This window comes from Vulpes vulpes, chromosome 2 (genome assembly GCF_048418805.1).
Source record: "Vulpes vulpes isolate BD-2025 chromosome 2, VulVul3, whole genome shotgun sequence".
In the NCBI taxonomy this organism is placed as follows: Eukaryota; Metazoa; Chordata; class Mammalia; order Carnivora; family Canidae; genus Vulpes; species Vulpes vulpes.
The window spans coordinates 20,876,238-20,897,710 of NC_132781.1; the positions used below are offsets into that span (position 1 = coordinate 20,876,238).

At 54.1% G+C, this 21,473-nt stretch overlaps 1 protein-coding gene across 2 annotated transcripts; it reads left to right on the plus strand.

Moving 5' to 3' along the window:
* The first annotated feature begins 11,562 nt into the window (after nucleotides 1-11,562).
* Nucleotides 11,563-20,961, plus strand: HAP1 (huntingtin associated protein 1). 2 transcript variants are annotated; one of them, XM_072747212.1, is made up of 14 exons: nucleotides 11,563-11,745; nucleotides 12,006-12,773; nucleotides 13,804-13,880; nucleotides 14,286-14,402; nucleotides 14,524-14,720; nucleotides 14,935-15,040; nucleotides 15,132-15,198; nucleotides 16,660-16,790; nucleotides 17,189-17,263; nucleotides 17,604-17,738; nucleotides 17,888-17,979; nucleotides 18,247-18,285; nucleotides 19,035-19,501; nucleotides 20,680-20,961. In XM_072747212.1, exons 1-13 carry the CDS (start codon nucleotides 11,604-11,606, stop codon nucleotides 19,486-19,488), a joined length of 2,400 nt encoding a protein of 799 aa, XP_072603313.1. In that variant the 5' UTR covers nucleotides 11,563-11,603; the 3' UTR covers nucleotides 19,489-19,501; nucleotides 20,680-20,961. The 2 variants fall into 2 exon arrangements, 1 of the variants encoding a protein (XP_072603313.1); XR_003233307.2 differs by lacking the exon at nucleotides 11,563-11,745 and adding an exon at nucleotides 19,923-20,015.
* Nucleotides 20,962-21,473: the final 512 nt, after the last annotated feature.

Genomic DNA, 21,473 nt, shown 5'->3' on the forward strand with positions numbered 1-21,473 from the left:
CTGATCTTTGTCCATGCAGTTCCCTCTGCCCAGGATGCTTTCACCTGCATCGCTCACTAGGATCCCCCCCAGACCTCACTCCAGAAACATTCCTCCATGACCTCCCACTGCTCCCAGCCAGGCTGAGCTGCTGCCCCTTCTCTATTCCATAATGCTAGTGCGCACCGTCATTTCATCCATCCAGCTGTCGTAACTGATAGCTTACGTGATGGCTCCCCACCCATATCCTACAGCCCTTTTCACAGGGAGGGCCCATTGCAATGTACCCGCCAAGTCTGAGGACCTATGGCCCCTGTGGGGCTGTGATGGCTTCATTTCTTCACCGGCCTGAGGTTGGGCAGTGGAGGGAGACCATGGCCTCATCCACGGAGAATCTGTGGCACTGGGATGGATGTGCTGGGGTCAGGCGCATGAGCCCAATGGAGAGGCAGGTGTGGGGTGAGGCAAGAGGTGATGAGATGCCAGATGCTAAACTGAGCACCTCTGAGGGAAGGGAAAGGACCGAATTTTCAGCATCACAAGGACTTTTAACAATGCATTTCCTCTGCACTCTGTTGGGGCTCTCTTATTCTGCTCAGGCTGCTATAACAGAATATCATAGGCTGGAGGTTAAGCAACAGCTATTTATTCCTCACACGTCTTGGGGCTAGAAGTCCAAGGTCTAGGTCCCAGCAGATTCCTCACCTGGCGAAAGCTCACTTCTTGGCCTGTAGATAGCCACCTCCTCGCTGAGTTCTTGGTGCAAGCTCAGCTTGGGGAGAGATCTCTTTCCCTCTTAGAAGGGCACTAATCCCATCATGGGGCCCCACTCTCATAGCCTCATCTAAACGTAATTACATCCCAAATGTCCCTCCTCTAAATATCACTTGGGGGCTAGGACTTCAACATATGAATTGGGGGAGACACATTCAGCCCAGGACCGGGCCCTGGCAAGATCTACTCAACTTGGGTAAATTGAGAATTCAAGGAGCAGTTCACAGAGGCATGAACAGGAGGTAGGACCAGCAAAGAAGAGGGCAGCACCCTCTGGCCCTAATTACAGTGGCCTCAGGCAAGAAGGTGGGGGAGTGCTTCTTGGGGATGGGATCCTGTGGGTGAGGCTCCCTCCTACCAATGCTCCCTGTTGGCCAAACCTAAACAAACCAGAGAATCCATCCATGTATAGTCCATTTACATCACTGCCGCCCACAGCAGCATGGAGAGATGTACAGGGGCCATGGACAGACAAGCTGCCCGACCCCAAGCTTTCCAGAAGAGGACTCGAGGTGGCTTACAAAAAAGGATTGTCCTCTCAAGTCTCCTAAGAAGCAGTGAGGACAAGGGATGGGAGGGGGCAGCATTAGGCGCTGAGCTTCCTGGCAGCCTGGATAAAAAGGGAAAGCTAGTTAATGAAGTGAGTTGACGCTTCAAGTTTTCGTGTGGAAGCTAACTGAGTCTCATAACCTTGACAAAAATCAATTCATGTCTCTGAACCTCAATTTCTTCATCTATAAAATGAGGATAATGCCTGCTCTGCCTATGTGGAATGAGGGCACAGTGATTCCAGGCAGGAAGAAGGGGAAAAGGCAAAAGCCTTTTTCCCAGAGGAGTTTTGCCTTTCTGTTTTCCAGAAAGGACATCTCCCCGAGGGACATTGGCAGGAAACTGTCACATGACCCTACTATCCTGCAAGGGAAGCTGGAAAATTGAGGATATTTTATTGTACACATTGCTCCCTTGTTAAAATCAGGGTTCTCATGGTAAGAAAGGAAGGAGGCATGGAAGGCGGGGTAGATCTCCATTGTGTCTGCCATGACTCGGAGCTAGACTCCCTGGCCAGCCTCTTCCTCTTAGGTAGGCTTGTCTGAGGGAGGCAGCAGAAGTGCTGAGTGTCTGGGTGTCTGCAAAGGAGCCGAGCAAAAGGGGAAGTGTGGGCTTACTTAGGTGGTGTGGGTGGGCCAGACTGGACCCCCACGCCGAGCAATGGGAAGCCTGGCCCCGGTGGTCTGGGGGAATGTTAGTGCCCGCCACCCACCACAGTTAGCAGTTTGTGTCACCAGTACCAATGGAGACTGACACCCACCTATCACAATGGCAGGTGCCACACTGGAGACCAGGGAGTGGAACAAAGGCCACCCCACCCCCCAGAAATGGCAGTGAGCTAGAACGGGGGACAGAATCCAACAAGGTGGTGTTGGGCAGAGGACCTCCTGCCCTGTGGTTCCTGCCAGCTGGACTTAGAATCAGACTGACATGAGACAGGGACGCCTGGGTGGCTCAGTGGTTGAGTGTCTGCCTTGGGCTCAGGGCATGATCCCAGGATCCGGGATCGAGTCCCACATCGGGCTCCCTACAGGGAGCCTGCTTCTCCCTCTGCCTGTATCTCTGCCCCGCTCCCCGTGTCTCTCATGAATAAATAAATAAAAATATTTTTAAAAAGTTAAAAACAAAAAAAAAAAAAACCCAAATTGACATGAGACAGATGAACAGAAAAAAATAAAATTTAATAGGTATACTGGTATGATGGGGAACCCACCCAGACATGAACTTCCAAAGACAATGAGGCAATGGGAAGCTTATCTGAGCTAAGGAGACCAGGAGGGTCTGAGGGTACAAACAAGAGAAAGCTCACTAGCAGGAAGATGAGAGGAGAGGTTTGAAAAAACAAGGTTGCCCAGGTATGTAGGTTCTTAGGTAAAGGGGAGTCTACTAAAAGCTCTCTTCCTGATGCAGGCTCTCCTTTCCAATGCAAACTTTGGTAGCTGAAGGGGAAGCAGAGAGCTTTTCCTGCATCTGTTGGGATTTCATTACTTTTACTTCGAAGTAATCTTTATGCCCAAGTGGCCCTTCTTGGGGGCAGCCTGCTCTTGGTCCCAACAGTGGGATTTCAATGTCAAGTTATCAGAGGGCACTTGGCTGGCTTAGTCGGCAGAGCGTGTGACTACTGTTGATCTTGGAATTAGGAGTTTGAGCTCCATGTTGGGCAAAGAGGTTACTTAAAAAAATAAAATAAAATCTTAAAATCAAGTTATCAAAACAAATCCAAAGTAAGTTATCATTTGTGAACCTAAAAGTACTGTTAAAAATACAATTCCATTAAGAAAAAATTTTTAAAGATTTTATTTATCTATTCATGAGAAACAGAGAGGCAGAGACACAAACAAGGAGAAGCAGGCTCCTGTGGGGAGCCCGATGTGGGACTCAATCCCAGGACCCCAAGGTCATGACCTGAGCCAAAGCCAGATGCTCAATCACTGAGCCACCAGGTGCCCCGAGTCCCATTTTTTTTTCCGAGTCCCATTTTAAAAAAAGACTTTATACATTTATTAGAGAGAAAGAGAGTGAGATCATGAGGGAAGGGGCAAAGGGAAAAGCAGACTCCCTGCTGAGCAAGGAGCCCCATGTGGGACTCCATCCCAGGACCCTGGGATTATGACCTGAGCCAAAAGCAGAAGCTCAACCAACTGAGCCACCCAGGTGCCCCAGTCTGTCAACTTTAAAAAGTTATTTAAAAAATTAAAAATGTTTTTAAAGTAAATATTACTAGGGCAACTATCTGGCTCAGTCAGTAGAGGATGTGACTTGGGGTTCTAAGTTCAAGCCTCACATTGGGTGTAGAGATTACTTAAAAACAAAATCTTCAGGGTACCTGAGTAGCTCAGTCAGTTAAATGTCTGATTTTTGATCTCAGCTCAGGCCTTGGTCTCAGGATTGTAGGGTCAGAACCCTCTTGGCTCCATGCATGTGGCACCTGCTTAAGAAAAAAAATAAAAATTTTTTAAAAATTAATTAAAAAATGAAAAATAAAGTAAGTCTTACACTAAAAAAAAAAAAAAAAAAAAATTAAAAACCTGTCTACACAACCTCACCCAAAAAACATGTTAGTTGGCTAAAAAAGACACAATCGACAAGATAAAATAGCCAGGTAGGAAATAATTAGATGGAATCCTAAATTCTATGCTTTAATCCAAAAACATCTACACACATATGGAGAAAATGGGGAAACTTGGTAACACCCAGGACACGTGGGAGAGATTTGAGAAATTCAGTTAGTTGACCCCCAGTTCCCAATAATTACTAGTACAATGACCCTGTGGGAAAATGTGTCCAAACGCAGTCCTGGTCTGTATTGATAGGGATGTAGTGTCTCTGGAAGGGACAGGAGCACTCTTCATGGACTAGATTCATGGGTCATTCGTTCATTCAATCACCAAAAGCTTCATAAAGACCTGCTTTCTGCCAGGCTTTGCTCAAGGCCCTGGGGATAGAGATGCCCCACATTCTTCCAGTGCAAATCGGACAGGGAAGCAATGCTAGCAGGAGAGTGTGCATGTGTGCAGGGTGCTGTGGGTTTCGTGGGTTCTGTGAGCCTATGGAGGGAGAAGGTGACAACTGAGCCACCTTTCAAATGAGCAGGTGTTTGATGGAAATCTTGGAAGGTGCCCGAGCCTTCCCGGCAGCGGGAGCAGAAAAGACATGAGGAGGGGAAACTGAACACAGAGTAAAGAGAAATGACTGTGGGTTGAGCAAGAAACAGGCTGAAAAATGAGGCAAAACTGGTGAAAGGTCTCCATGGAACATGGCACAATGAGGTGCCTGTGACAAGGGAACCCCAGGACACTTTCCTCTGCCGGGATTGGCTGGAATGCCTGCAGTCCTCACTCAGTGGTCAGGGGTGCTAACCCCCTGTTTCTCATCTATCAAATAATAATATTTCTTCTTCCTTCTGGTGATGATAAAATGAAGTAACACATACAAAGCTTAGGGGACCCAGTGAATTTGTGTTTCTCCCTGCTTTGCTGTCCGCCAACCCCATGACTTGTTCCTGGAAGGGCTCTGAGTCTGGACATGGACCCAGGGTTCAGAAGGAGCCGGTGAGTCTGGGGACAGAGTCAGGGAGTGAAGGGCTCCTCTGTCATCTCCCTGACCCTGGAGATAGAGGAGAGAGGCCCAAGAACAGGAGAACAGCCTCCCAGGCTCGCCACCATTGCCTACCCAGCAGGCTAGACATGGCTGATGGCCCTGCCCTCCCTGACACTGGGTGCTGTGGTTCCCTCAACCTGGCTCCCAGGTGCTTCCCACGGAGCCTCCCAGGCCCCGGGCAGGCCCTGTGACCAGCCACCTGCTGATAGATCCTATCCCACTTAGGCCTCCAACTCTGGAGCCTGGAGGAAGTGAGTGAAGGCTGAGCTGAGGGGCTCTAAGTACGAAGCAGGGAGGGGACTATGCTGGAGTCCCCTAACACCCTCCACCCCCGAGGGTCAGCTGTCCTTGTGTCCTGGGAGGTCTCCTGGTGGGGCTCACCTATGTTGGGGAGTGTGGAGCGCTGTGCAGCGTCCAGAGCCCTAGGATCTCACCCTAACTGGGTAAGCCTCTCAGGAATCTTGGGGGGACACTCCCCACCCCCTCCCACAACCAGACTCACCCAGAGAATCCATCATGTGGTCATTCAACAGATACTAAATGCTTACTCTGGTTAGAGCCCTAAGGATACAGAAGTGAGGAGACACTACTCTCCTGGTTAAATAACCATCTTATAAGTAACAGAATCTTACATTGTGAGCAGTGAGAGGCAGAAAGATGCCAGGAGAAGGCACAACAGGTCCCCCTCCTGGGACCAGGGAGGGCTTCTCAGAGGAGGAGGCCGCCCTCAGCAGGAGAGCCGGAGAAGAGCAGGGGCGAGCCTGCAGGCCCTCTGGGTGCAGGTGGTGGGTGCCCCACCAAGACAAGAGCCCCCAGATGAGAGAGGGTGCCGTGGGGTTTAGAGTGGAGGTCATTATCGTCCCCTAGGATCCTGGCCATCCCTGCTAGAGCCCGGCCCCCTCCATCATCCGGTACTTCCCCTCTGCCTTTTCCCCAAGCCTCTTGCCTTCCCTCGCCCTGACCAGCAGGGGGCCTAGAAACCCAGAAGACACCAGGCTGAGCAGCGCAGGACCCCTGTGTCCCCAAGTCCTCACTCCAGGCTTGGGAGAGGCTTGCAGTGTTCTGTGCCCAGGAGTCCGGTCAGGGTCTGGGGAGGAGGAAGGAGGGAAGGGGGGCCTTACCTTGCGGAGGGGCCTGGGCACCTGGTGAGGAAGAGGGGCCGGGAGAGCGAGGAGGGCTCCCAGGCGTCCTGCAGGAGAGGAGTAGGAGTGGGGGTGGTGAGGCGGCTCCCCGGCCCTATGCCCAGGGCACTCCCTTCTGTCTGATGCAGAAAGTGGTCCTGGTGTCTGGCCGTGCCCAGGTCCCTGGCACCGACCCTCAGGGGCCCTTGCTGTGGGGTAGCCTGTCCTAGGTTCATTTTCCAGATCAGGCCAGGAGTGGTGGCCTGAGTGTGTGTGTGTGTGTGTGTGTGTGTGTGTATGGCCTGAGGCTGGGTTTTGGAGTGACTGTGCCCCCATGTTCATGGCTGTGAGGGGTCACAGGTCCCTTCATATCCTCTCTCTGGTTCAGCAGGTATCAGAGGGTGCATGCTGGGAGGGAAGGCAGGAGGCCTTGGGTTTCTGTCCTGCCAATCCCTCTGGGGGACAAGGCTGACAGACACTGCTGGAGAGGGGCCCGGCCGGGTCTCCCGGGCAGCCCTGCGCTGTGGGATACATCCATCAGCCAGGCCAAGAGGCCTACTTGTGGAGTGACCAGGGGTCTGAGCTTTGGCTTCTACATCTGCAAAATGAAGTCACCATCCTTACTCTGCCTCTTGTGGGGTCACTGATCCCACAGGTGAGGGCCGCCTGGGTGAGGGTAGGGATATGTGGGCTGGCACTGCCCCCTGGTGGCTGTAGCTAGAATTACTCTGCACGGGTGTCCAGACCTAGAGGGTGCAGTGTCCTGGGAGCCTGCAGGGTCCCCTCCATGTCTGTCTTCTCCACTCCACTTTCTTCTTCTTCACCTCAAACTTCCCAGGGTCCTCAGGGCTGCTTTCTCATGAACAGGGATAAGTCAGCTCAGCAAACGACCATTTAGTATGGAATGGACACCTATTTATGTCCTGTTCTCTGCCACCCCCCAAATAAATAAATAAATTTTTATTTTAAAAAAAAATTTCATTTATTTATTCATGAAAGAGACAGAGACAGAGGCAGAGACATGGGCAGAGAGAGAAGCAGGCTCCCTGTGGGGAGCTTGATGCAAGACTCGATCCCAGGACCCGGGAATCAGGACCTGAGCCAAAGGCAGATGCTCAAATCACTAAGCCACCCAGGTGCCCCAAGTAAACAAATCTTAAAAAAAAAAAAAAAAAAAAAAAAGGTATGCAGGGGAAAAAAAGACAAATTACACTCAGGGAAATAAAGAGAAGAATGAATTCGAGTCCCAATTGAGATGTGCTATAAGAATAAAATGCACTCTCAGTTTAGTATAAAAAATGCAAAATATAATCTCATTAATATTTTTTTGTTGATTACATGTTGAAATGATAATATTTTGGAGACATTAAATTAAATAAAATATATTATTAAAACTAATTTTAGGGCACTTCGCAGGCTTAGTCAGTGGAGCATGGGACTCTCGATCTTGAGGCTGTGAGTTCAAGCCCCACAATGGGTGTGAAGCTTACTTAGATTAAAAAAAAAAAAAAAAAGGAAAAGTTAAAAAAATACACTATAGCTGCTAGAACATTTAAAAATACAAATCTGTTGTGACCAAAATAGATTTGCAGTTACCAGAGGCTAAGAACAACGGGTGGGATGAAGGGGAGATAAGAACTCATTGCTGATTAGTATGGGGAGTTTTGTAGGGGTAGGTGATAAAAAATTGTTAAGAAATTAGATACTGGTGTTGGTTGCACAGCTCTGAATATGCTGAAAACCACCTATTGGACACTTTTATTTATTTATTTATTTATTTATTTATTTATTTATGATTTTATTTTATTTTAAGATTTATTTATTTATTTTGGTGGGAGGAGGGGCAGAGGGAGAGAGAGAATCCCAAGCAGACTCTTTACTGAGGTGGGCGGCAGACCTGGGGCTGGATCCCATGACCTGAGATCACCAACTTAACAGAAATCAAGTTGATGCTCAACCGACTGAGCCACCTAGGAGCCCCTATGATTTTATTTTATTTTTTAAAAAAGATTAATTCAATTTATTTATTTGAGATATATAGAGAGACACAGAGAGAGAGGAGCACAAGCAGAGGGGAAGAAGAAGCAGACTCCCCGCTGAGTAGGGAGCCTGATGCAGGGCTCGATCCCAGGACCCTGAGATCATGACCTGAGCCAAAGGCAGATGCTTAACTGACTGAGCCACCCAGGCACCCCTCTGATTTTATTTTATTTTATTTTTGATTTTATTTTTAAGTAATATCTATACACAACTTGGCGCTTGAGCTCACAACCCTGGGATCAAGAGTTGTATGCCCCACTGGCTGAGCCAGCGAGGCACCCCTGGACATTTTTAGGGGTGCCTGGATGGTTCAGTAGGTTAAGTGGCTGACTCTTGGCTTTAGCTTAGTAGACAATCTTTTTTTAAATTTTTATTTATTTATTCATGAGACACACACACAGAGAGAGAGAGAGAGAGAGAGAGAGAAGCAGAGACACAGGCAGAGGGAGAAGCAGGCTCCATGCAGGGAACTTGACGTGAGCCTCGATCCTGGGACTCCAGGATCACGCCCTGGGCTGAAGGCAGCACTAAACCACTGAGCCACCCGGGCTGCCCTTAGTAGATAATCTTCTTCCTCCCTTCTTTCTGTACCCCCTCCACCTCATGCACACTCTGTCTTTGAGATAAATAAATACATCTTTTTTAAAAGCTATTTTGTTTTTTGTTGTTTTGCTTTTTAAAGAGGGACAGGGTTGTTATGGTCTAAATGTTTGTATCCCCCTGCAATTCATGTTGAAATCCTAACTCCCAGAGTGATGGTGTTTGCAGGGGGGCCCTTTGGGAAGTGATTAGGTTTTTTTTTTTTTAAATAATTTTTTTTTAATTTTTATTTATTTATGATAGTCACAGAGAGAGAGAGGCAGAGACACAGGCAGAGGGAAAAGCAGGCTCCATGCACCGGGAGCCCGACGTGGGATTTGATCCCGGGTCTCCAGGATCGTGCCCTGGGCCAAAGGCAGGCGCCAAACCGCTGCGCCACCCAGGGATCCCTAGTGATTAGGTTTTGAAGTGGGAAGCCTCACAAATGGGAACCAGTGGGCTCTTGTAAAAGAGACCCCAGGGAGCTAGCACCCTTCACCCTTCCACCACTGTGAGGACCGCAGGGAGAAGACAAGACAATTGTCTCTGGACCAGGAATTGGAGGTCTCACCAGACACCAAATCCGTGGGCACCTTGATCTTGGACTTGCAGCCTCCAGATCTCTGAGAAACAGTTTATAAGCCACCCAGTCTAGGGGGTCTTGTTAAAACGGCCTGAGCAGACTAAGACACCGCCCACTGTCTGTCTACTCTCAGCCCTGCCTTCCTGTTCAACCCAAGTTAGATGACATCTCTCTGATGACAAGCCCTCCACATCCTCAAGTGAGGTCTGGTCCATGAGCCTGCTGCTCCCTTTCTGACTCCACCACCTGCAATTCTCTCTGATGATTTCGGCCATTCCCATCACCTCCTTCTGCCTCAAGCCTTTGCTTTTGCTGTTGTCTTTCACCTTCTTTCAGTGACTATCCTCTCCTGTTCCCTCTCTCCATCTGCTTTGGGCAGAAGTGACTCTTCAGGGACCACCCTGATGTTTAACTTGCACCCCACAGCCTGCCTACTGCTCCCAGGCAGCCCCTCCTGTTGTCTTTTCCTCCACAGTACATGCCCCATCTAATATACTCTCTGATTTGCTTCTTTGTTTATTATTTGTGGCTCCCCATTGTATGTGGGCCCTAGGAGAGCAAAGATCTTTGTGTGTTTTGTCTCCTGATATGTCCCCAACACCTGTCACATTGCCTGGCATCCAGGTGCTTAATACATGTGTGTTGAAGGAATAATGATGGATAATTTAGGGGGACAGGAACAGTGGAGATGAAAGAAGAAAGGAAGTCAACAAATATTAAAGCAGCTCAAGATAATCATCAGAAAACAGGACAGCATGTGAAAAGCACAGGGGGTGGTTGTGAATCTTGGATGCCTCCTCTTCTTATCCCCATGCCTCTGGCCTGAGCCCCCCTTAATAGTTTGGAAGGAGTATTGCAGTCTGGGTGGGAGGAGGGGGAGGAAATGAGGATGCAGAGGCCTGTGGGCAAAGGTTGGGAGGGGTCTGAAGTCCACAGGGGAACCGCTTCTTACTTCCCTGCCCAGAGGAGGCTGGACTTGGAGCCAGTATTTTAGAAATAACATGACTAAGGAAGATTGCCCCTTTGATAAACAGGCAGATAATTCCCCATGGGGCTGATGGGGGTGGGCGTGAAGGATTTGGTGCTGGGGAGGTGAATGGGCACCTGAACTCACCAGTCAGGAATGAGGAATATTGGCTCCTGAGGAGAGAGGCTGCCATTGGAGGGGGACAGGTATGAGCTGGCTGTGAAGGCTGGCGGAGTGGCCTGAGATGCAAACTACCAAGCCATTAATGATTGTCCTCCCCCACCCACCCAGACCACCCCATCAGACAGGTTATTTCTATTTTTCTCATAGTTCCTTGTTTTGTTGTTTCCCTCCCCCCAAAATTCACCATACTTTGTAATTGTCTTGTTTTCTCATTTATTTGTTTCCCTTTCTAGAATCTGAACTCCAGGAGAGCAGGGATTTCTCTTGTTCCCTACTCTAGTCTGAGAGTGTATGTATATATACACACACACACACACACATCTACTATATATATATATATATATATAGTAGAGACTCTCTCTCTCTCTTTCTTTCTTTTCAAAGATTTTATTTATTTGACAGAGAGAGATAGTGAGAGAGCACGAGCAGGAGAAGAGGCAGAGGGAGAGGGAGAAGGAGACTCTCCATGGAGCAGGGAGCCTGACATGGGACTTTATCCTAGGACCCTGAGATCATGACCAACCGACCGAGCCCCCCAGACACCCTATAGTAAGGACTTGTCAAATGAATGAATGGACCCAGATGGAATTCTTATCACAATGCTTCTCTGTGGAAAGCTGGTGGACCAGGTAGTCTGATCCTTGTCCCTGTTTTGCATCTCTTGTCCTGTGCTATGACCTGGATGTCTGCCCCCAAAGGCATGGTGTCAGCAGTAGGAGCCTCTGTCCCAGGTGCAGTCCTTGGGCAAGAGCCTCTGTCCTGGGCTCAGGCTTGGAGTGGTGGCTATGTGCAAGGGGTTCCTGGAATTCCTTAGGGATGGATTCATGTGGAGGGGGCAGGGGGAGTATCACGCAAATCTAGAAGAGAGGATGAGGCCTCAACAGCAGAGGGGCTGGAGAGGAGACTGCACGTTTGAGGATATTTAGAAGGTAAATTAAGCAGGATTGGTTATTCAAGGGAAGAAAACTGTGGCACCAGGGATGACTAGGCTTGAAAAGAATTAGTGCCACCACCGTCTCTTTCAGGCCTGCAGGTTCTTCCGGCCTAAAGGTGCAGAAATGGCCCCAGACTCCTGTGCTGCCCCACCCCGCTCATTCCGGACTTTGGGACTACTGGACTCTCACTCTCTCGTGGGTACCGCCTCCCGTGGCGCGTTCCCTGCGCTGAAGGGCCGCAGGTGTGGTCTTGGGGACAGACGCACTCTGAGCACTGCCGGCCACTGATAAGGATGCTTGGGGCCACGCGGGACGCGGTCGCAGGAGTCTTCACCCGGAGACCTCCTCTGAGCACGGTCTCCAGGAAGAGCAGGTTTGCAGGGTGGAAGGAGGTGGGCAGAGTGGATGAAGGCTGGAGGCCGAGCACAAGGAAAGGTAACAGGATGAACTCCGAAGTAGGCAAGAGGGCGGTGGGGCGGCTGGCGCGCGGGGTGGGGGCGCGGGGCCGAGGCGTGACGCGCACCCTGGGCAGCGCGCTGAAAGCATCCTGGAGGTTGGATTCACCTCCCAGCTCCCGGGGACAGCACAGGACGGCCCTGACTCCCCGCTCACATCCAGGTGGGCAGCCGCAGCCCCGCGGGAGCCCAGGGAGGCGTCCCCAGCCGCGGTCCTCGACGTCTGTACCCGAATTCCAGGGCCGCGGCGACTTGGGACAGAACCATTCTCCGGAGGCGGAGAGGGGAGGAGAAGTCCTGCCCTCGGACCCCAAGCCCAGGGAGCCAGCTGGAGCCGCCGCTCCACTCTTCTCCTTCTTCTGAGTTTTGCGCTCTGCTCCTGCGGCCGAGAGCTGCCCGCGCGCGGCCCCCAGGCCCGGGCCCCACCGGTGGCTCCCGGCCGCCCACTCCCGCGCGTGGTACGGCCCGGCGGGCGCCCACTCGCGGCGCTGGCTATAAAGGCCTGGCTGCGGCAGCCGACTGCGGACTCGAGCGAGATGCGTCCTAGGGGGTCGGGCCAGGGCGCCGCGGGGCGCCGCGTCAGGCCCGGGGCTCCAGCGCGAGTCACGCTCGCACCCCGCCCCGCGGCCAGCCCGGCTCCGGAGCCCTCTGCGCGCCCCGAGCGCGGCCCCGCGCACGCTCCCGCGGGGGCGCAGGCGGCAGGCTCCAGGTCCGCGTGCGTCTCGGGACCCCAGGCCCGAGCTCGCCCCACCCCCAAGGCCGCATCGGCGGCAGGAGCCCCGCGCACGTCCACATTCTCCGTTCTCCAGGGGAATGCCCAGGCCGTGCCCCGCAGCTTGGACGCGCCATGGACCCGCTTCATATTCCAGGGGCCCTTGGGTCCCCGGGCCGCTGGCCTGGGGACTGGGAAGGCGGCAGGCATCTGGAGGACGCCGGCCGCCCACATCGGCCGTCGGCCTGGGGTGTCGGGCCCCGACCGTGCCGCCTTCATTCGGGAGCTGGAGGAAGGTAAACCGGGTCCCCGGAACCCCAGAGCTGGTGGGACCCGGGCATTTCCAAGGAGAAGGGGGCGCCGTCGGCTCCAGGCGCCCCGCCCCCCCGCACTCAGTCTCATCCCTCGGTCCTCCTGCGATGTCGCTGTCTGCGGGGCCTGTCCGGTCGCCTCCTCCCCACCTCCTTCCTCCTCCCTTCTGTCGTCTCCCGATGGCTGTCGGTGGGTCAGGTGCAGGGGCTCCGCGCGCGCCCGTTGCTCCGCAGATCAGCGCGCGGTCCAGGGCCCCCCTGCCCAGGCTCCCGCAGTGCCCAGAGAGGTGGGGGGGGGGGGGCGGGAGGGCGCTGCCCGCGGTGCTCTGAGTCTGCGCTGGCCGCCGAACCAGCGCCGGGGAGGTGAGGGGGCGGCGGAGGGGGCGGCTTTGGCAACCTTTAGGGGAGGGGGTCAAAGCCCTGCCTTCCCCAGACTGGGGGTGGGCTGGGCCTCAGGTTTCTTCCCCTCGTGGCCTCTCCTGGGTGGTGGGAGATCCCTGGATTGGGTCTAGAGTCTCTCCGTCCCTCTACTCAGTGCTGGAAAAGTCTCTTCCTCCTCTCCGCATGCAACAGGTGCACGGTGGGTGGGTGACTGTGTCTTTTTTTTTATGACCCATGAGGCTCCAGTGAGTAGGCCAAGGCTGCCCTCTGGGGAAGGGGTGATGAGTCAGTCTGCGGCTGCACTTCCATTCCACTAGCCGCCTGCATTCTTCTAGGTGCCAGGGACCCAGGCGGCCGAGCTTGGAGGACTGTGATCCTTCATCTCACCCAGGGCTTTCCAGAACAAAAAAGAGTCCAGTTGGCCCTGGGAGCAGGGAAGGGAGTGCTTCGTACTGGGGGTGTGTGGAGAGGATATTGGAGGCAGGAAGGGAGCTCAGTCTTCTTCTCCCTTGTCACTGACTCTTGTTGTTGGGGGAGAACTGGGGACAGGGCAGGAAACAGTGAGATGTGAGGTAGGTTATGAGCCCCCCCCCCCCACATCTTTCTGACCCAGCCACTCCACCTGCTTTTGCAGCTCTGTGCCCTGACAGACCCCTGCCAGTCAAGATCACCCAAGAAGATGTCAAAGTGATGTTAAATTTGCTAGAGGAGGTGTGTACTGCCTTCCCTACTGGGGCCAGCCTGAGCCTTAGCCAGGCCTCCATGCTAATTCTGCCCTGGAGGGGTAGGAGTCTTGTCTATTTCCTGCTTGACTATTTCTCTGGGGGCCAAGCTGGGGGATCCCTCTTATGGAAAGCAGGTATATGTGGGATGTCTAGGCTGGAATTGGTCTCAGAACCATCTGATCTGTTCTCTTCTATAAGGGGAAACTGAGTCGGGCCCCACAGTGGGTTGATGGCAGACTCTTCTAGTACCCTGGAAAACTAGGGTGTGGAAGGGTTTTGTTTAGTGGCCTAGCTTCCCGCTGACCCCTGTGTACTCCTTCGCTTCTCCCAACTGTCTGGGAGATCCCAGAAAACAGGAAAGTATTCCCCATGGATGTGGGTCCCTCTGCAGAGAGAGCGGGACCTAAATACGGCGGCTCGCATTGGCCAGTCCCTGGTGAAGCAGAACAGTGTTCTGATGGCGGAGAACAGCAAGCTGGAAGCCATGCTGGGCTCAGCCAGGGAGGAGGTAACTGGGCAGGGAGCAGGGGTGGGGGGGTACCATCCCAGACCTGCTTCATTGCCCTTGTGCCAGGACCTGTGCCTGCCCCTGCCTGCGTTCCAACAGGGATCCTCTCCCCCACTGCCAGATTTTACACCTGAGACACCAGGTGAGCTTGCGAGATGATCTCCTTCGGCTCTACTCAGACTCTGAGGAGGAGGAGGAAGAAGAAGAGGAAGAGGGGGAAGAGGAAGAAGAGGAGGAGGAGGAAGAAGAGACAGAGGAGGAGGAAGAAGAGGAGGAAGAGGAGGAGCAGCATGATCATCCCTATGGAGCCTCTGAGCTGTGAGTATCCTGCCTTTTCATCTGGGAAGCCCCTTCTCTGTGCCTCAGTTTCCATATTTGCAAACAGGGACACATGGGGTAGCTGCCAGCAGGGTTGCTGGGCCAACTGAGACCACCACATTTAGCCTGAGTGGGCCAACCCTGGGTGGACTGGGACCTGGGTCCCCCCTCTCCCCCCTCCCGGTGCCCTGACGCCCATGGCTCCCACCCCTAGGACTTCTCTGGGGGAGCCGGAGTCACTGCACTTCTGCCCACAGCTGGAAGCCCTCCAGGAGCAGCTGAGGCTGCTGGAGGTGGAGAACGAGCAGCTGAGAGAGGAGGTGAGGATGTGGCAAGGGGGCGCCCCTGCAGGCAGGGGCCTGTTGACTCCCCTGCCCCTTCCTCTCTCCCTTCCTCTCTCCCTCCTTCCAGGCCTCTCAACTCGACGCCCTGGAGGAGGAGGAGCAGATGCTCATCCTGGATTGTGTGGAGCAGTTTTGTACGTGGGGTTGTAACTTTTCGTGGAGGGCTATCCCAAGGAGCAGAGGGAAGGCTCTGAGTTTGAGTTCCAGCTCTGACTCGTTCCAGCTGTGTGAGCTTGGACAAGTTCCTTGGCCTCTCTGAACCTTCATCTTTAGAATGGGGAGGAATAATCTCAGCCCTGCAGACCTCTCAGAGGCACAGCTGAGGAAGTGCTTTAGCACACTGTAAAGAGCTGTACAGAAGCTAGGGGGCCCCTCTATGCCTGTTTCCTTTTGTTATTTGGGAGGGGCCTGGAAGCAAGGAAGAGAGGAGCTGTGAGCTGCCAGAGACCAGGAGAGGCCCCGGGACTGGGGGGTACCAGTACCGTGTGTTTATGATGAGGGAGGCCCCGGGACTGGGGGGTACCAGTACCGTGTGTTTATGATGAGGGAGGCGCAGCGTGAAGCCAAGTCTAGTTGTGAGATGCAGGCACGAGATGGCAACATGCTGCTCCCTCCCCGCACGCCTGGCTTTCCTTCCCTTGGTTCCTGCCCTCGGAGCCGGTCCCCAAGTTCTGTTGCTTCCAAATACCTCCTAAGAAAGGCTCAAGTCTCCTTCCTTCTCCTCACCCCCTGCTCTAGCCCAGGTCTGGTCTTAAATGGTCACTTTGTACTGCTGTGCTTCCAGGTCCTTCTGCACACAGCACAAATATAGTTTGTTTGTTTGTTTGCTTTTTTTTTTTTTTTAAGATTTATTTATTTGTTCATGAGAGACACAGACATAGGCAGAGGGAGAAGCAGGCTCCCTACGAGGAGCTGATGCAGGGACTTGATCCCAGGACCCCGGGATCATGCCCTGAGCCAAAGGCAGACGCTCAATCACTGAGCCACCTAGGCAACCACCCCCTGCCCCCCTAATAAGTTTTCTAAAACCAAATCTGACTATGTCATCCTGGGCCTAAAACCCTGAACTTCCCGTTGGCCAAAGGGTAACCTCAGCCCCCTGCCCAGCCCCTGAGCCCTCCCTCCCAGGGCCCGGTGATTGGCTCTGGGCTGCTCCACGTGCTGCCTGGACCTGGTTCGCCCTTCTTTGCCTGGCTGGCCTGCTTACCCTGCAGGTCTTCGCTTCGAAGCCGGTGTAAGGCAGGATGGTAGCCGCAGCTCTGACTCCCAGCGCACCCTTTACACTTGCTCTGTCCTACCCAGAGTAGGCGCTGGTGGAATTTCCTTGCCCATCGGTGTCGCCACTAGACTTGAGCTCAGTGTGCACTGGGACCTGGTCTCGTGGACTGCTCACCCAGGGCTCACCGAGGGCCTTCCCCATGTCGGTCAACAAACATTTATTGGAATGAAGACCCAGGGAGGAACGCAAAGTCCTGGAAACCCAGAGTCCTCTGCAGGAGCCGAGGGGTGGGGCAGATGGAGGCATCGGGAGGGCCAGACCGGTTGCTGAAGGCCATGGGAGCCAGCGCTGACCTTCCGTCCCTGCCCTTCCCCAGCCGAGGCCAGCCAGCAGATGGCAGAGCTGTCAGAGGTGCTGGCGCTCAGGATGGAGAGCCATGACCAGCAGCGGAGGGAGGTCACCCAGCTGCGGACCCAGGTCCTGAAGCTGCAGCGACGCTGCCAGTCGGTGCGTCTGGGTGTGTGCATGGCTCCCTCCTTCTGTCCTGGTCCCCACAAAACCCCAGCCCCCTTCTTCCTGCCCTGGCCTCATGGAGCTCTCAGCTCAACCAGGCTCGTAGGCCCCTCGCTGTGGCAGAGTCAGAGTCGGAGGAGATCTCAATGAGCATCTCATTCTGCCCCCTTGTTGTCGCAGGGAAGGGACCAAGGCCCAGAGAGGGTCACGGGGTGTTCCAGGAACGAGGCCACACTACTCTCCTGCCTTATGTGGCCTCATTCCCTGTGACTTCATACTTCAAGGGTTGCCAAAGGCTCATCAACATGCCTGGGGAGACTTGGCGGAGGTGGTAGGGACTTGGGTGAGGCTGGCCAGTCCCAGGTCTGGCTGACCCGTCTTGGTCCTTCCAGTATGGGGTCGAGACGGAGAAGTTGCAGCAGCAGCTGGTTTTGGAGAAAGAAATCCAGATGCGGCTCCAGGATGAGGTGAAGCTCCCCCTGGCTCCTGCCCCAGCCTTTGAGAGCCCCTGGCCCAGAACAGGGAACTGGGGCCCTTGGTCAGCTGGCTGAGGCTGACTCTCCCTGGAAGATGATGAGCTCCTTGAACAGGCTCTGGGTCTGTTCTTTTACATGCCCTCGGTATCTGGCATGGGGCCTGGCGGGTAGCAGCTCAGATGGGGTCTGAGTGGAGGAGAGTCCGGGGACCTGCCTAGGGGCACTGCTTGCCTCTTAGCCCACACTTCCCTGCACGGTGGGGAGAAGATGGGCCCAGTGTGCTTGTCTGGGGGTGCCTGGGTCCCCGCAGAACCTGCAGGTGGCTTCCCAGCTGCAGGGCCTGCAGGAGAAGTACACGGAGCGTGGGGGCATGCTGACCGAGGCCCAGGAGGAGGTGAAGACCCTCCGCCAGCAGGCCTCTGTGTCCACTGGCCCTGTCACCCACTACACATACACCGCACCTCTGGTGAGGATCCCCGGCTGCTTGCCTCAGCCCTCTGTGTGCTTGTGCCTTGGCCCCGCTGGCTGATTTCTATCCCCAGTCCCTTTCTGTCCCTGGCAGTAGGGGCTGGAGTTTTGGGGGGTCCCCTGGTAATGCCTGCCTTTCCACTGTAGGATGCCCTTCCTGGTTTCCAGGAGACCCTGGCCGAGGAGCTCAGAATGTCTATAAGGAGGATTATCTCAGACCCTGTGTTTTTTATGGAAAGGTGTGCTGCTGGAACCCCCCCCCCCCTTGCCTGATGTGCACTCACTTTCCCAGAGTGGGGAGGGGGTTTGCTTCCTACCTTCCTTCACTCATGATGCTTGCTCCCTGTTACCTGCCCCAGTTCCTCCCCCTCCCCACCCTTGTCTCTGTCCGTGGGTGTGGGTCTCTCATTTTTCCCTGGGATCTTTTCCCATGTTGGGGCCCCAGGGACTTTGTGGTTTCAGCTAATGTTGCCTTGGGACAGTGAAGGCCCTTTTCTCTATTGAAGGAATCATGGAACTACTGCAGACGAGATGCCACACCTGGGGTAAGCTGGCCAGGGGCTCCCCTGTCACCTGCTCTCGCTTTTCAGCAGCCACACAACCACCTGTGGGCCTGCCACCCTGGAGAAAGCTCTACTCTCTGGGCTGGCTGCGCCCAGATGTTCTGAGAAGGGGCTGCACCCTTTCCCTTCCAATCTTGCCCCATATGTGGCCATCTGACTTAGGCTGTTCCAAATAGGGACTGAAGCCTTCCCTTCACCTCACCAGGGACTGAGAGGTGAATGAGCACTGGCCTAGGAGCTGGAACCATCAGGGACTGAGTCCCAGCTTGATCCTTTTGTTGGCTCTGTGTCCTTTGGGCAAATCCCTTGACCTGTCTGAGCCTTACTAAAATGGATTTGTTCCTATGGCAACTAGCTGTGGCATGGCCTATGATGGTTAAATCCTGGAGAGGAGTGGAGGGAATATACTATCCTTGCTGCTCTGTGCTGTGCACAGGGTGGGGGTACTAGGGGAAGGCAGGGCTTGTGCAGTGTTGGTGACTGTTCTCTCTCCTTCTCACCTGGTTCCTGGGCTGAGTGTTTGAAGCCCCGAGGGTGGTACCCAGCTCCCCTTTCCCCTTGGCTGGGACAGAAGTGGGAAGTTAGCCGTCGGGTGTGTGTGTAGATGGGCAGAGAGCAGGAGAGCTCCTCAGCCCTGGTGCCTGGGGATGTCCTGGGGGAGCGGAAGAGCAGGGCTGAGGGCTCTGGCTGGGGTTGGCTTTAGGGGCACAGAAACTTTCCTGTCTGCCCAGGTACAAGCTGCGCTGCGGTGAGGCACGAGAGCAGGGACGGGGGTTTGAGGCTGAGAAGGGGTTAATGAGAGCAGAGGATTTTGTGGCAGAAGATTTTGTGCCTTCGGAGGAGTCAGTACCTGAGGAAGAGCCAGGGGCTGCAGAAGAGGTGGTGCCAGCAGATGAGAGGTCGACAGAAGAGGCGGAGCTTGTGTCCGAGGAGACTGAGGCCTGGGAGGAGGTGGAACCGCAGCTGGATGAGACAACGAAGCAGACGAACACAGTGACTTCAACCCTGGAGGCCACAGGCTTGGGCCCCTCTCACCTAAGCATGAAGCATGTCCTCCAGCAGCTGGCTAACTGGCAGGACTCGGGGTACAGGCGGCACCTGAGGCGGAGAATGCTCCAGGAAGGTGGGTGCTCCCACAGGGGCCTCCCTTCGGCCAGGACAAGCTGCAGATCATCAAGCCTATGAAAGTTGAGGATAGGTGAGCTCTGGGGTGCTCACTTACCCCAGCCTGGCCCCACCCACTGGGCTTATTTGCATGTACTTTGCATATCAGTTGCATAGGCACCTCTGGGTTCCTTCGGTAGGAGCTATAGCTCTAGTACTCATTTATGTGGAATTTGCCTAGGATTTCAGAGCTCTACCCCCTTTTCTCCTGGGGGCTGGGGCTGGAGATCAGATCAGGACTACAGCTCCCCATTGCACCCCAGCTTCCTGTCTCTCCTGTCCCCTTCCCTGGCCTCCCACTCCACCTCCCCCATCCCCAAAGCTCCCCAGCCATACAGCAGTGGTGGCAGCGGTGGGTCAAAACTATGTAGGGGGAGGGATCTCAGAGCAGTAGCTAGGATGCTTACCCAGGACTTCCAGTGTCTGGAGAAGGACAGGGCTAACCCCCCTTCCAGGGCCTGGGAAGAAGGAAGGGTGTCCTGGGGCCACCCAGGCCATTGGGACAAAGGCCTCTGCCAGCAAGGGTTGCAGTTGGACTAGTTCCCTGGGTAAGTCTGAAGATGGGCTAGAGTCTCCTTCAGGGTGGTAGGGGGTGGGTCCGGGTCTCCTCTCCCCAGCTGGAAACCCCAAGGTTTGGGGAGCTGCACCTGCTTAGTGCCAGCTACATGCTCTGTGAGTGTGAGTCCTGCCTTCCAGGAGCTCACAGAGATACCAAAGGTGATTTAGTGACTGGCATTGTTTCCTTTCATACTCACACCCCCCATAGGTAGGAGTTACCATCCCCCTTTGTTAGGTGAGAAGCCTGAGGTTTGCAGAGCTAGAGTAACACGTTCAAGGTCACACAGCTCACACAGCTGGAGTGGATCTGAGCCTGTTTCCGTCACTACTACACCATAAGGATTTCCTGGCCTGTCTCTCCCTTCTGACCATGTTTGCTGCCTGCCTGGCCTGCTCAGTCAGCTGTAAAATTTATAGCCTGTTGTTAGCCTCACTGTCATTATGTGGCCAGCCCCCACTCCAATGGCCTTGTCACTGCTGGGCAGCCTCAACAGGGTCACCATGGAAGGTTGTGCAGTTTGTAAACTGAACGGTGACCTCGTTGGCTGGCCTGCACAACGATCCATCCTGGTTATCTTTTTGATACAGTTGACAAGGCCTCAGCCCCTGCCCACCATCAGCCTCCAGTTCACATCCGTTCCCCTTCTCTTCCAGGCTTTGCTGTTCCTCAGCAGCCTACAGAGGCCCCACAGACAGACCGAGGCCCCTCCTTCAGCTGCCTGGCCAAGTCCTACCTGCCCCAGAAACCTCCTTCCCATCCTCCCAAACAGGACCCTCCTGTCTGTTGCTAGTGCACCTTCAGTCCTGACCAACTTAGGCTGGGGCTCAGGACCCCGGTGGGTCTGGCCCTGCTCTCTGCTCTGCTGCTTGCTCTTCTATTGTTTGTCAGGCCGTACACCTGCCGGTACAGGAAATAAAGGACCTGTGTGCTACCTGGCCGGGCCTCTGGCATCTTTCTCAGAGTGTGCACGTGTGTGTGCGTGTGTGTGCATGTGTGTGCTCATGCCTGCAGCTTTGCTGCGGCAAAGTTGTAGAGAGAGAATGGGCTCTAATACTGAATCATGCTCCAGAGCTTTTTTTTTTTTAGATTTTATTTATTTATTTATTCATGAGAGACACGGAGAGAGAGGCAGAGACATAGGTAGAGGGAGAAGCAGACTCCCTGCAGGGAGCCTAACATGGGAGTTGATCCCAGGACTCCGGGATCACGACCTCAGTCAAAGGCAGACAATCAACCACTGAGCCACCCAGGCATTCCTGCCATATGCTTTTATTAAAAACATTACTTAGTCACATCAACAACCCCTGTGGAGTGGTGGGTGAGCTGATAAATGGTTGTTGGAGGATGAAACAGGCCCAGGCAGGTTAAATGACCCTCCCAAGGGTCTAGCAGCTAGCCACGAACTGGGATGTGAACCCAAGCCCTCAGGCCTCTGGAACCTACAGTT